We start from the raw sequence: 15,074 nt of genomic DNA, 5'->3' as shown, positions 1-15,074 counted from the left end.
ACTGACATATTTTATAAGAACAATACACTCAGGTAAGTTGTAACTAAAATATATACAGCAAAGTTTACAGTCTACAAAGTTATGGTTTAAACAAGTCACTAGAAACCATTTTTTTTTCAGTAGCAAACTGATGCTATTTAGTACTTCCAAACCTATACTCAAAATAAATGAAAATATTTTATAAAAAAAAAAAAATCAGTTTTAGTACATGCACATGCACATTCATTAATTTAACATACACATACATTTATATCATCATACAATAACCATTTTGAAATCATATCATATTAAAAAAACAGTTATGAAATCCTGCAGACTAAGCCTAAAATTTGAAACAGAGATAAAATTACATTAATATTTTAAATCAATGTAAATCAAAATGATACAGTTTCATAAAGTAAACTTTTCCTTGGATTGTTTTGAGCCCTATGAATATATTTAGAATAAAACTGTGTTTTAAATTTTGGCCAATAATAGGCTATTACTTTTAACAATCCTATAATAAGTTATAAAAGTTGTAATAGTATTACTCACTGCAATGTCTATAATATTTTTGGAGCATACAGAAACTTTTGAACATTACATAGAAAGGACGAAATGTTTTGAAATTCACAAAGAAATAGTGCTAGGTATCAAAGCTTTGTTACAGATTATGCAGAATTTCATGAAATTGACAACTTCCCTCTGTTTTTTTTTCAAGCTGAGAATAAAATACAAGGAAAGAGAGTTAATATGATTCAGTACCTTTGCTAAGCTCCAGCGCAACAGAAATTCATTAAGGCATAAAGTGGATATTAGGAGATAAAGCCCAATCATTTGCAACTACGGTGCAAAGTCCGTAATCTGGACGTCCATTATCTGGAATGATCTATATTCCGGACCTGAAAGCCACAAACTTACGCATGTACGTAAAGCGTTTACCCATGCGCGCTTCTGATAGTGAAGAAAGTGACAAAGAGGTTATTGAAAACGAAAAAAATTTCGATTGACAAGTTAGTCGGTATTCTCGACGCAGCAATTACAGGACTTCAACAGTGGAACTTTGTAACTGAACAAGAAATTATGTCTGTTTATAGAGTTAAAGAGAAAATATTAGCACAAAAAACAAAGCAACTTAAACAACTTACATTGAAAGAAATGTTTAATAAAGTAAACAAATAAATATTAAGCTTTTTTTTGTAAATTTTGACACCCTTTAGATCATAATTGATCTTTATTTCATAAATTATGGCTTCTTATTTTTAATTGTATAATTTCTACATGCCATCTTAACAGATTTAAACTTATGATCTATAATCTGGAAAAACCCCTAATCCAGAATTGCCGAAGTCCCGACAAGTCCGGATTACGGACTTTGTATTGTATTAACACCTTCACGACAGGTGTACCATATATGCATCAGTAATTGGTACTTAATCCTTTTATGGGACAGCACGCTGCTTCGCTATTACTTTGCACCTTGGAGACGGTGTGTTGTTGCAGCAGTATGATTTCACAGGATGGGATATTTCATGTCACTAAGCCTAACTTTAAAAAAAATTTATTCAAAACATTTTTTATCAGTTTTGATTTTTTTCTGTAATGGTATCTAACAGTAATACATTCATAAATATTAATACCAAGATATTCCAACAAATTTTTAATTAACAGCTAAATGCAAATTATTTGACTCATTTCATGAAATGTACAAAACTTACCTAAATCTTTATCTAAACATGTGTAAGAAAAAATAAAATATATGATTATACATTATAGCATAAATGATTCAGAAGGAAGATAGTGTGATAGTCTAGTCGCTAGCATTTCATTAGTTGTGAAATACACTTTCAGATCTGGCTTCTTAATTATACCACGCAGAATTATTAATCCTAGGAATCCCCTCATTTAAGCACATCTACAGGAGTATGCTGATTTTGGATGAAGATGGATTTTCACTCACCTTTTGTTCATAGAAATTATTAGTTTCTTCAACTATTATGTTCTTTAGATCACCATAAAAAATGCTGAAAAAATCAATTTCATTCACATAACTTTGAATTAAATTTACTTCCACAATACCCATAAATTCATCAGCCTTCAATTACTTATCAGATTGAGTTCATGATGGAGTATCCACTGTTGTGTTGGATTGAGAGGTGAAATATAAACAAGTTTCCAATTCAGTCTCTGACAAAATTCAGTATTCAAATTGCTATCCGCACTTAAATCTAGTCTTCAGTGTCAAAATAGTCACTCATGGGCTTGTTTACAATTCAAATATACTCTTCTTCCATTAAAAACTTCTTTTCCTTAGACATGGCATGATTAGTTTAATTACCTTAACTGGTGCAAAATCCTTACATCTGCTGTCTAAAGAAGACGCAAACTGAATACAAACGGGAGTTTCTAAAACCACAGCTTCCCTCCCAGTCTTCTCATTGGAAAAAACAAATTTGTAGCAACAGAAACTGCCCATTGTTTATATTATGTGAGGCCTCAACTGTATGTCAGCTGGGTTTTGTTTACTTTATATCACATGCTTATGCATCCAAACAAATCACCAGAATCAGAAAGTGCTTCACGGACACAAGGTCAACAATTTATATGTTCAAATAAGCTAATTGTAATTGACACAAAGTGCCATCTGGTGATTTAAAAAATTCTAAAAGAATGTGTATGTTTGACTGCATATAAGCTATACCCATCTGGAAGATCAATGCAAGCAGTGATTTACTAGTGCATCTCCCAGCTGCTAGTGTCAGTTGGGACTGATGCATATATCCCACACTCATCTCCAGAGGGTTCTCAGTTCATCAATATGCTGGCGCAAAGGGTTTAAATAACCAGCTGTTGACATAAACATGAATGTTAAAGCATTTTCGATAAACCATGAGACAGACAACATCCAGGACAACAATAAACACGTGAGAATATCAGCACTGTGGTGGAAGGGATGCTGGGCAATTGTTGAATGGTTATAAAAATAACGTCTGAACATCTGCCGATCTTGACCAGACTTCTGCAATGCATCATGCATTAACTGCCTATGAACAAAGTGTCAGCTGGACTGCATCCCAGACATTTCAAGGGACTCCCATAGGACTATTGGAGCTGGGCGACATTTTGGAACTAGAAGAAGCTACTGATTTCCTAAAGATGGAAAAATATCTAGGCCCAGATAATATACATCTAGGATATAATGCTCAAATGACCCTTCTATCTATTTTTAATCATAGTTGAAACTCTTGTGTACTGAAGAAGTGGGAAAAAAAGCCATTATTATCACTATTTTGAAAATGGATAAACCTGCAGATATTAAAATCTATTAACCTATTGCACTGACTAGTGTTTTGTTGAAGATTATGGAAAAGATGATAGTCCCCAGACTAACTTGGTTTCTGGAGAGTAGCAGTCTTTTGTCTCCTAAACAAGCTGGATTTAGAAAATATGATTCCACTATACAACAGGTCTCTTAGTCAAGCCATTAAGGTAAAGTATGGAGACTGTGTACCATTAAAAAATTACCGAACTCGGGAATAAATGGAAGGTTATTTGTATGGATTAAGAATTTCTTATCCAAGTGTTTTCCTGAACTGAAACTGGCCTCCCGCAGGGAACAGTTATCAGCCCAATTCTTTTTAATGCTTTTATTAATGATTTACCAAATACTCTGGCACTGTAGGTAGATTCTGCCCTTTTCCTGCTGACGATTTGGTTTGGACGATTGAAAAGATTCTCTATCTTAAAACGTCTGGCTGGCTAGGGGCTGTGACATGGAGACAAACTTATGTGATATGACTACTTACAAATTATATGTTCAACAAATTATTGGTTACTGTAGCGAGATCCTCAACACGTCTTTGGAGAATATGGACCAGACCCTCAAAGTCTTCCAGAACCAAGCGTTACACATAATTACTGGGGCAGTGAAATCTACTCCAATTCTTGCAATGCAGCTTTTAACTGATTTGGAAACTGTTCATGATTTTATTACAAGAAAAGTGATCTTATTATACCAGAAGCTTGTACATTTGCCCAACAACTTTTTTAGAGGAACTATAATAATGAAATTTCTAGAAATCTTAAAACTCAAACTGGCTTTTATCTTGGCTGCTCAGAGAATCTGATGCTTTGGGATTGATCTGAGATTATCTAATTTTACCTTCTGCGCCTTGTCCCTCTTGGACTTTTTGAACTTGAATATAAATCTTGATCTTATATAAAGAGTTGTCATAAACAAAATGAGCGATGTACAATTACAATGTATTGTAATGGAGACTATTCGGGGTTCGTTATCCTCAAATTGAGCGGATGAGTGTCTACGGTGACGATTCTATGTTAGAGAGAGAGTGCTGTTTTGGAGCAGATAGCTATAATGACTTTTTCAGTTTCTACTTATTAATGGGTCCTCTTATTATGCCATGGATGGTGAAATCAAAGACAGTGCTCAACAACTGTCAATTCGTAGCCACTTGACTCTCATATTGTCAGATTCTAAAATTACACTTCAAGCCTTTTGATTAATCAAAAGTTTCCAAAAAATCTTAAACTGTAGGCCTTTTCTTAAGGCACTGGCACACAAAATCTTTCTAATAGATTCTAGCCCACTGTAGAATTATGGGCAATGAAAAAGCTGATACATTCACTAAGAAAGGAACTTTGATAAAGCAATGCATTTATCAACTACTTTCTCTTCATATGACTAAATTGTTTATTAACCTGATTCTTAAGAAAATTCTTAAATAGAATGCAATTCAACATGCTATGGATAAGAGATATAGGATTCCGGGAGAAGAGATTTTTTCCATTTCCAGTTTTCAGAGAAAGACAGCAGTGGTTCTATTTAGACGTCTGACTGCAGAGAACTGTTTGCGAGACCACCACTACAGAACTGGAGTGCTGAATACCCCAAACTGTGTTTTAAGTGACTCCAATCATCCAATCAGCCTACGATTTTTTAACATATAAATAATTGTCTTGCATTTCCTCGGTATGAGGACATTGTTAAAAAAAGTATTGGAGAGTTTGTGAACTAATGACTTAGGTGCTAATGTTTGGCATTTGTAAAATACAGAAATAAAATTTAGCAATGATATATTTTACAGTAACCATAACAGATGCAGAAGGAACATTATCACATCTGAAATTAAGAGTGATAAATTAAGCAGAACTAGATTTTAAGAACTGAAACTTTTAGGGCTAAAGTATTGCATACAATTGCAGGGAAAAAATAATTTTGTATAACAAAATAAATATTAGTGCAACATAGTAAAGAATAGATTTCAAAAAAATTATCTAAAGCAGGTTTCAAAATATATATTTAATTACTTAGTTTAAAATGAAATGAGCTGGTCTACAAAATGAATATATCAGTTATAAAAAGACATCTACAAAACCATACTGATTGAAAATGCATCTCCTTCTGCGTGAGGGCTTCTTTTTTTGCTGAAAATCATTTGTCAGACCCTTTTTTGAGCAGGTACAAATCAGCGTTAAACAAAATATTAGATTACACAAATTTAAAATAAATTTTGTTTAGATTATCAGTTAGTTATAAAACATCAGAATAGAAGTGATTTACGAGATACGGAAATGCCCTTTTTTGCCTGTCAGTTTAATTTCCAACCAATTTTGATATGAAATGCATTTTTAAAAATACCCTTTAGACTTTTGCATCTTTTGAATAGCTTGTTCAGTGTCTATAAAATTACCAATTACAGCTACAAAGTAAAAAGATCACCTTCTATTACAATTACCCAATATATGCATGCAAGATATTTTACACTAAACAATACAGTTTAAATATTTTTTCCACGAAATTTGCTACAAGTAATTTTTTTTTTCTTTCCTACATTAGAATATTATTCATACTACAAAACTTTCATTGTCACTTTTTGCCTGAAAATAGTCATTTCGCATTTGCTCAGAACGTCAGAATGTCATATTTCCTTTTTCAATAATAAGGATAGTAAATCACGATAGTTAGACTTTCAGGATCTAGTAACTGAGCATGGGAAATTCCTCCTGAAAAGAAATTAACTCTAAGAGAGCAAAACCAAGCTAAAAAAACTTACGGTTTCAAAACAAGGGCATTTTTTAATGGAGAAACAATAATTGGAGGAAGCATCAATCACAAAACTATGACCTAAATTACAAATTATGATAACTCCAATTACATGATATGGTAACATGAATGGAGATTTTCATATTAAAGAAAAAGAATTTTTGTAGTACTTACTTGGAATAAATCATGTAAATCATCACAAAGATCTTGAACAAAGTTCATATCAGAAAGCTGTGGCAAAACAAGATCACAGGTTTCAGAAGAAAAAGGTATTTTAGCAATAGGAAGCCAAGCCCAATAATATGGATCTAAATATTAAAATTTAATAAAATTTTTGGTGAATCAAGTATGTCAAGATGAGTAAAGGCTAACAGTAAAAGTAATCTAAACTAGCATCATGCAAGTTACTCGGAGTGGGGGGAGGGTAAGGCATTCATTTAAGGACAAAATAATTTTCATCATTTAGGTATAAATATATAGAGAGCACTTGATTTGGTATTGACCCATAGTTTTAAAAACATCATACAGTAAGAAAACATGAAAATTATTACAAAGGAAGTGCATATGTATGCATGTATGTGATGAAAGATATTTCTCATTAAACTTTAACAGGTATATATATATCCATGCAGATATAGGTACTGGGAATAAATAAAAAATTGCCAAGTTTGTAACTGGACCAAAGGAAAAAGGAAATTACAGGGGAACCTCGAATTCATTACACGAACAGTTTTTTTTTTCACAGACAAATTATCTGAAAAAAAGTGCCCGATGATGGCAAATGATATCTCAAGTTATGAATACTCAAATTTACGATATATGATTTTCGAAGGTTTTGAGCTAATCAGTGCCACATAATTAATAATAGGATATTATTTTAGTATTTTCCATTAACAAAGCATGGCAGCAAGTGACTTACAGGACTGTGAAGTTTTACCCGGGATTTGTGTGAAGACAGAGATGGTCACTGAGCATTCACAACTCAGGACACATAACAGCCATACCAGCAGTGTAGGTTTTTTTTTTTTTTTTTTTTTTTTTTGCATAAAAGTCAGGGAGTGAAATGTTACTATGGTTCAATGCAAATTTTTAGATAATTATAACTTTTCACATGTTGACTAGATACATACTTGGATCAAGCTAGGAAGAATTATATTTAAATGAAAATTTGACATTCAAATACAGATGCATCTTATACTTTATCATCAAATAAACACTTTTCATATCTTTTATATTCAAAATGTTTAAGTCATGCCTTCAGAATATGTTTTATAACAACCTAAATTAATTTTTATCTAAAACCTTGGAATTTAAAAGCAATCTACCAGAAGAATCTTAATAAATTTGTTTCACATCCTACAAAATTATCCTAAAAACTTTTGGATTTTACATGGTGCATAAATATATTGAAAGTACAAATAAGTTTCCGATGTTTTTTATTAAAAATTGGGCATGTATTGTGAAAGAACGATATATTATGTTTTATTCAAAGTATTGTCCATTGCTAGCCACTAATCTATTTCAATCTTTCTAGCAGCATAAGGATACTACGTTGACTTCATCTTTCAAAGTTAGCCACAAATTAACCCAATCTTTGGTATCTCCATATGACATGAAGCGTTGCTCAGACAGCTCATATGTCATCAACTGAGACAAATAGCAATCAGAAGGAGCAATGTCTTGTGAATGCATTAGGAGGGAGAAAACATCTCATTTGAGTGTTTCCAAGTAGGCTTTGATCGGCGCCACAACACATGAATAAGTGTTATCATACAGGATAACAGCTTTGTCATGTCTGGAGTTGTAGTAGATCCACTTTTCAACACCAGTGACTACATGATGCAAAAAAAAAACCTTCTCATTTATGCCTGATAAGCAACATTTCACATTTCAACAGATTTTTATCGGCGTGCATAGTTTCTTGGCTTCATTTCACATGGAACCCAGTTTCACTGCTTTCAAATCATGCCCAATGATTTTAAATGATGTGAAATTGCTTGTTGAGTCACTCGTAATGTAAGTGCAATTGTAAATGTACTCGTAATGTAAGTGCAAAGTGTTGTTACAGCAAGATTAGTATCTGTTGTATATCATCATTTGATTAAGAGTGACATATATGCTGAAATTGTTCTAAATGGCTTATTATACTCTGATTTTATTTAACAACTATTGAACCAATCAAGTTAGCATGTACTGGTATCAAAAGAGCATACACTTCAGGTTGCATTTTTTCTACTACACTCTCTACATCTGTTTCAGAACAAATTCAGTATTTTTTTAGAACTTCAGCATATACAATTAATAGTTTTCCTGTAAATAATATGCCATATTATGATACTTACAAGCTCGCCAGGAATCTGGATGTTTAAATGGGAAAGCTAAGCCATTATCAATAGCCGCCAATTTCACCTCGCCCTTCCATTCAGTTAGCTAAATAAAAAATTATACAATTAAAATTGCTAATAAAATTATTGTATATAAAACAATATTAAATAACTTGATGATCATACCAACTCACACAGTCTGTTATGCACATTAACAAAATGCAGCTCAGTTTCACAGTCTATCTCAAGTTGCCTACCAACCTTTTCACTGGATAAGGGAACACACATCAGTAGGAAATTATGAGTGTCATGCATTCATTTAGACACAGTTACAACTTACTACTTACAGAAAGATTCTAGTACTGTTTCTTATTAGAAAAGTCATTTTCTACAGACAGACTCCACAATAGAATTCTGTCTGTGATCAAAAGTAAAGAGAGATTAAAAATACATAATTATGCAACAAGGAAAACTCCCCATCATGTTACTTAGAAAGAAAGAGGCAATAAGCAATATTAAGCAATTTAAAATTTAGGCTCTTAGATATTTTAACATAGAATTATACTTAGAAATAGTTGTACATACTTAGAAATAGTACATGCAGTTTTTGATTGCTAAAGACGAACCTGCTCACAGCATTTGGTAGTATTCTGAAATTATGGAAAATCACAAAACAGCACTATACCTCCAAATAGAGTTACTTTTACATATTTTTGACAACAAATTTATGGGTTCTGCAGTTAGTTTTTCTTAACATTTAATTTTTTTAGGTAAGCAGAATAGATTGCAATTATTTATGTGTTGCTTACATACAGATATAATTTATAATATTTCTAGCTGAAATAAAAAGTCTCACTGCTTTATCTAAACCATAGCTGTCAAACTTGAAATATGAAAAACCAGAAGTTTTACTGATAAAAAAAGTGGGAGTTTCCAGGAACTTTTTGTGCTGTGTGGCAGCACCATTTTAAATGAACTAAAAATTGATTTAAATTCGTTTTATAACACAACTCAATTTATTCAACTATTTAAAATAATTCTGATGTAAAATATATTAATATCTACACATGCTCTAAACTTTATGATCTCTCATTAATTTCATTCTGTTATTTTCCTTCACTTTTATGTTGAGAAAACCCTGAATAGGCAAGGAAGGCTTTAATTTCTCAAAGTACTAATAAGCTAAAAGTAAGCTAAAAGTAAAATTCAGATATACATACTATCGTGTGGATAAACTTAGCAATGTACCATATATCTATACGATACTTTCTCCCTCCTTACGAAGTCCCTTCATGGTGTAGTTGGAAGCACATATGACTAGAAATCTGGAAGTCCGGGGTGAGCGAGTGAGAGGTTACTGGAGCAAAACCAAAGATGATTATGACGCACCAAACACGAGATGGGATAATTACAATTGATGAAATTAAATTACAATAAAAAAAGACAAGTGGACCAAATCCAGAGGATGAAGTCATATAAAAACTCAAAGCACACATTAAAATCCAAGACACAATCTTCAAAACAAATTACATTAGGTAATAAAAGCCAGTCTCTTTTAAATAATAAAATTAATTCCAATTGACCTCTCTTCCGATTAAACGGTCGAGAGGTAAGTCACAGCTATTAAAATATTTCTGATGAAGACTACTAAAACATGGACACTCAATTAAAATATAACGGACAGATAGATACACAAACATTACAATTTAAACAAATAGGCTCATTTTTCAGCTTTCAGGAGATTATGTGTCACTCTAGTGTGACCAATTCTGAGGCGAGTCAAAAGAACTTCCTATTTACGATTTCCAGCAAAATCCCAATGCTCAATTCTAGGCTTTACATTTTTTAACGTATTGTGAAGCTGAACGTCCCACATTTGCTGCCATTTTTTTTTTCGGATCTTGCCCTTGATGACACAGCAGATGTCTCTAAAAGGGGTGAGGCAACTGGACAGTTCAACAGCAGATTTTGCTGCGATAACTGCAAGCTCCTTTCCCTTTATTCCCGCATGCCCAGGAACCCAGCAGTACAGGACTTCATATCCTCAAAACGTTAAGTTTATATGAATCTTGAGAACATCCACTACCACAGGATTCTGAGTGTTAGGAAAAGCTTCCAACGTTTTAAGAGCACTATATGAGTCTGTATAAACTATGAACTTTTTGTGGCAGAGCTTTGAGATGTACAAAAGACCATAATATATTGCAGTTAGTTCAGATGTTAGGATTGAGAAAGCATGGTGCAGGCATCTGCCCTCTATGTAATCTTCAAATACCAATGCCATCCCGACCGGATCATTTGACTTGGATCCATCTGTATACACTGGTTATCATAAATTAAGGAAAAATCACAAAAATCACGATTACTGAAAAGGTTACATGTAGAATTTAATGAAACTTACCCACAATATACAACACATAGTAAGGTATCAAATAACATAAAAAGAAATTACCACACAAATATGGTAGTATAGAAATTAGCACATGTATAAAATGAACAAATCGAAGGTGTAAGTTTGCTATAGGAAAAGTACCTTCAATATGGAATATGATAGCCTCTAGAAGCAATACAGCACATACAGCGATGTGTGATGCTTTCAATTATGCGATCTATCAGTTCCATAGGAAGCGAGAGCCATTGCTCTTGCAAAGCAGTTGCAAGCACGACAAGGGTCTGAGGGGTGGATTGAGAACAGCTAGACGTCTCTCTAAAGCATCCCAAACGTGCTCGATAGGATTCAAGTCCAGGGATCAAGCTGGCCACTCCATGCGCATAATTGTTTCCTGTTGAAGATGATGTACGTGTGAGTAACACGTGCATACGAAAATATCCCTAACATTAACTAGGAAAGCCGAAATCTTAGTTAAGATAGACATGTTACAATTAATAATCAAATTTAATAAGGAAAAGTAACAGTTGCCGGGTACATTATAACGGCTTAAGAAATTCAGAGCACAGTACAGATGCGAGTACACCAGTTTACATATCTCGGCGAAAACCGAGACGCACACATTTGTTGAAGTAGTTCCACTTGACTGCCGGGGAAAAATCTTCTCTCTCCGTCAGCCTGTAGGTTTGCCAAACGGGTTTACTGTTTCGCCAATTGGCGCTTTTCTGTACAGTTTTTAAGTCCGTATCGCCTGTTTGGCGCTGCCGCTGCATACTCCCTCCGCAGTGTCAACAAAATGTGACATACCGATGCGGGGGTCGGATTAATCGTCCAGAACGGGTGATACAATTGTCCGAAGTTTTTTTCACACTCTTGGAAGCAACTTGAGAAGAGTCCATGGTTACAAAAGCGGGTTTCAGTCTATCTATGGAGATCGTTTGCTTAGTCCCTTTTATTTCGAGATCAAACGTTTTATCTCGTCTTTCTAGCACCTTAAATGGTCCATCATAAGGAGTTTGAAGTGGTTTTCTAACTCCGTCGTGTCGAACAAACACATATGTGGACTTGTGAAGGCGTGGATGAATGAAACATGTTCGCTGGCCGTGGCTAGAAGTCGTGGTCGGGCGGACACTGGCAAAGTGAGATTTTAAATCCTCCACAAACTGTTTGGGGGACGCATCCGGAGGTGTCGGATTGAAAAATTCTCCTGGGAGACGGATAGTCTTTCCATACACCAGTTCAGAAGTGGTTGCTCCTATGTCCTCTTTGAGAGCGGCGCGGAAACCCATCAGCAGCGTTGGAAGGGCAGCCACCCAGTCACTGGTATCGTGCGCTTTTAAGGCAGCTTTCAAAGGACGGTGGAATTCCTCGATCAGTCCATTCGCCTGTGGGTGGTACGGAGACGTCCTGATCCTCTTGATTCCCAATAATTGGGAAAGGGCTCGAAATAAGCCGCTTTCAAACTGTCGCCCTTGGTCAGTAGTAATAACAGTCGGACAACCAAATTGAGTAATCCAGTGGTCATAGAAAGCCTGTGCTACTGTGCGTGCTGTTATGTCTGGTAAGGGTACTGCTTCGGGCCATCTAGTAAATCTATCTATCATAGTTAGACAGTAATAATTATTTTGAGAAGGAGGTAGGGGACCAACAAGGTCAAGGTGGACGTGATCAAACCTCTGTGATTGGTCTGGAAACTTCATTAACGGGGTTCTAGTATGCCTGCTTACTTTTGCTTTCTGGCACGGAATGCACTGCCGTGCCCATTTTGCGCAATCTTTGCGGATGGAAGACCAAACAAACCGTGAACATACTAACTTTGTTGATGCGCGAATGCCGGGGTGAGACAAATTGTGCAAGGTGGCAAAAACTTTCTCACGGAATGCCGGAGGAATGTAAGGACGGGCGTTACCTGTTGACACATCGCAATATATCGGTAAGCTACAATTCGGTAAGGTAACTTTTTTGAGATGTAGAACTTTTGACTCTTTAAGCAATGTTTGTAATTCTGGGTCAATTTCTTGCATTTTAGCGATTTCCTCATAGTCGATAGGGTTAGGCATGCTTATTGCTTCTATAAGCGAAAGTACGTTGGCAGCGATATTCTCCGAACCTTTTATATGGCGAATTTCAGTGGTGAATTGGGAGATAAAGTCTAACTGCCTAGCCTGACGAGGTGAACACTTATCCAAACGCTGTCGGAATGCATACGTGAGCGGTTTGTGATCGGTGATTAAAGAAAAGTTCCGTGCTTCCAACATATGCTTAAAATGCCTAATAGCAGCATAAGCTGCCAATAGCTCTCAATCATACGCACTATAATTCCTTTCCGCCTGCGAAAGCTTTCGTGAGAAAAATGCGAGAGGCTGTAAATTTCTATCAACTATTTGTGATAGCGTTCCACCGATCGCGAAGTCTGACGCATCAACCTGTAAAACCAACTGGGCATCTTTCTTCGGGTGTGCCAAAAGAACAGCATTAGCGATTAGCTGTTTGCACTTTTGAAATTCACTCCGCGCTTCCTCAGACAAATTCAGGATTGTCTTATCATTTTTCTTAGCCCCTTTTAAATACGAAGTTAAATGTATTTGATTCTGGGCTACGTTGGGTAAAAATCGACGGTAAAAATTTAAAAATCCTAAAAATCTCTGCAAATCTTTTACCGTTTTAGGAAGTGGGTAGTTAAGTATCGGTTCCACTTTGTTCGTCAGAGGCTTGGTACCATCTTTATTGATTATATGGCCTAAAAAAGATATTTCCGGAACGCCGAAAACACATTTCGAAACGTTAATTGTCAATCCATATGAAGTTAATCTTTCAAAAACAGTACGTAGGTGAGATTTACGCTCATCTTCCGTATCACTAAATATCAAAATATCATCTAAGTAGACATAGGCGAATTCTAGATCTCCAAGGATTTCGTTCATAAACCTTTGAAAGGTTTGAGCTGCTCCGCACAGTCCGAAATTTAAAAACGGAAATTCGAAAAGACCAAAGGGGGTGCAAACTGCAGTTTTCGGTATATGATGATATGCCCGAACGATATCAATTTTTGAAAAAATTGTCTTTCCGCTAGGCGTATTATTAAAGTCTTGTAAATGCGGGATAGGGTATCTGTCGGGTTCGGTGCACGCGTTTAGTTTCCTACTGGCCGTATGTCGCCCGAACTTTTAGAAACTACATGAAGAGGTGATGACCATGCTGATTTTGATGGTCTACAAATACCTTGATCTATCATAAATTGAAATTCTTTTTTTACTGCTTCGTATAACTTAGGGCTTAACCTACGCGGTTTACTGTGCACAGGAGGACCGTTTGTTTCGATGTAATGAACCGTACTATGCTTTACTCTACCCGAATCGGATTTTAACTTCAGTACGTCCGGAAAATCTTTCAAGATTCTGTGATATGGTGAATCACCAGATATTAACTTTACCGAAAAATAATTTTTAGAATCGGAAAGAGAACCAATACGAGTTAATTTCGTAGTATTATCGATAAGCCTACCTCGTTTTAAATCGATTAAAAGATCAAAATGCCTTAAAAAGTCGGCTCCTATTATAGGCACTGGTACATCGGCGATTAAAAACTTCCAAGAAAAGTTTCGTCTAAGTCCTAAATTCACAGTTAACAATTTTGTTCCATACGTAGAAATTCTGGAATTATTCGCGGCAAATAATCGAAGCGAATCAGGATGCATTTTCTTAAACTTAGAAGTCGGTGTCACACATGAAACATCCGAGCCCGAATCAATCAAAAAGTTTAAATTTAGTCTGTTATCGTAAACATGTAAACGACATGCATGTGCGACTGCCGATGAATTTCGATCGACAGCCGCTACTACTAATTTTCCTGGGCCGTAGTGTTCTGAGAAAAGGAACAAGGTACTCGACATTTTCGTGCATTATTACCGAATCACGAATGAAAATAACAATAATTGTTCACACGCTCTCGGGAATGCCCACGCGAAAAACTACGTGCTTTGTTATGTTGATCCCGGGGGAAATTATTCCTCGTTTTTCCGCGGGAGAGTCGCTCGACTTGTTTACTTAGGGCAGAGATTTCACTCCTTAAGGCCTTAAGCTCCTCGAGGGGGGCACCAGAATCGTTAGGGTTTCTGGGGGAACTCGCCGAAGCTGCCTGGACCGCGAACACGCTGTTGTTCGTTGGCGTGCGCACTTCAGCTATCTTATCAGCCATTTTTGCTAAATTGTCTAAGGATTCCGAACTTATTGATAAAATGGCATGCACCTCGGAAGGTAACCTTTGCAGCCATAATGATTTTAAAAATTCGTCAGTTATACAGTTTCCACCTAATTCT

At 35.4% G+C, this 15,074-nt stretch overlaps 1 protein-coding gene across 2 annotated transcripts in view; it reads right to left on the bottom strand.

The window, feature by feature from the left end:
- LOC118197631 (phosphatidylinositol 4-kinase type 2-beta-like) overlaps window positions 1-15,074 on the bottom strand; it is an 83,523-nt gene that overhangs the window by 25,339 nt on the left and 43,110 nt on the right. The window contains exons 6-8 of one of the 2 annotated variants that reach the window (XM_035369168.2): window positions 8,386-8,473; window positions 6,218-6,351; window positions 5,291-6,003 (exon numbers count right to left, since the gene is read on the bottom strand). In XM_035369168.2, the coding sequence (XP_035225059.1) occupies window positions 5,977-6,003; window positions 6,218-6,351; window positions 8,386-8,473 (249 nt within the window). In that variant the 3' untranslated portion in view covers window positions 5,291-5,976. Of the gene's footprint in view, window positions 1-5,290; window positions 6,004-6,217; window positions 6,352-8,385; window positions 8,474-15,074 lie in introns of those variants that run through there. The other variant, XM_035369167.2, reaches the window with a different exon arrangement.

This window comes from Stegodyphus dumicola, chromosome X2, assembly GCF_044657685.1.
Source record: "Stegodyphus dumicola isolate Sdum_Otavi_A_Nest chromosome X2, ASM4465768v1".
In the NCBI taxonomy this organism is placed as follows: domain Eukaryota; kingdom Metazoa; phylum Arthropoda; class Arachnida; order Araneae; family Eresidae; genus Stegodyphus; species Stegodyphus dumicola.
The sequence above is the reverse complement of the archived record's forward strand: the minus strand, read 5'-3'. Positions and strand labels throughout refer to the sequence as shown.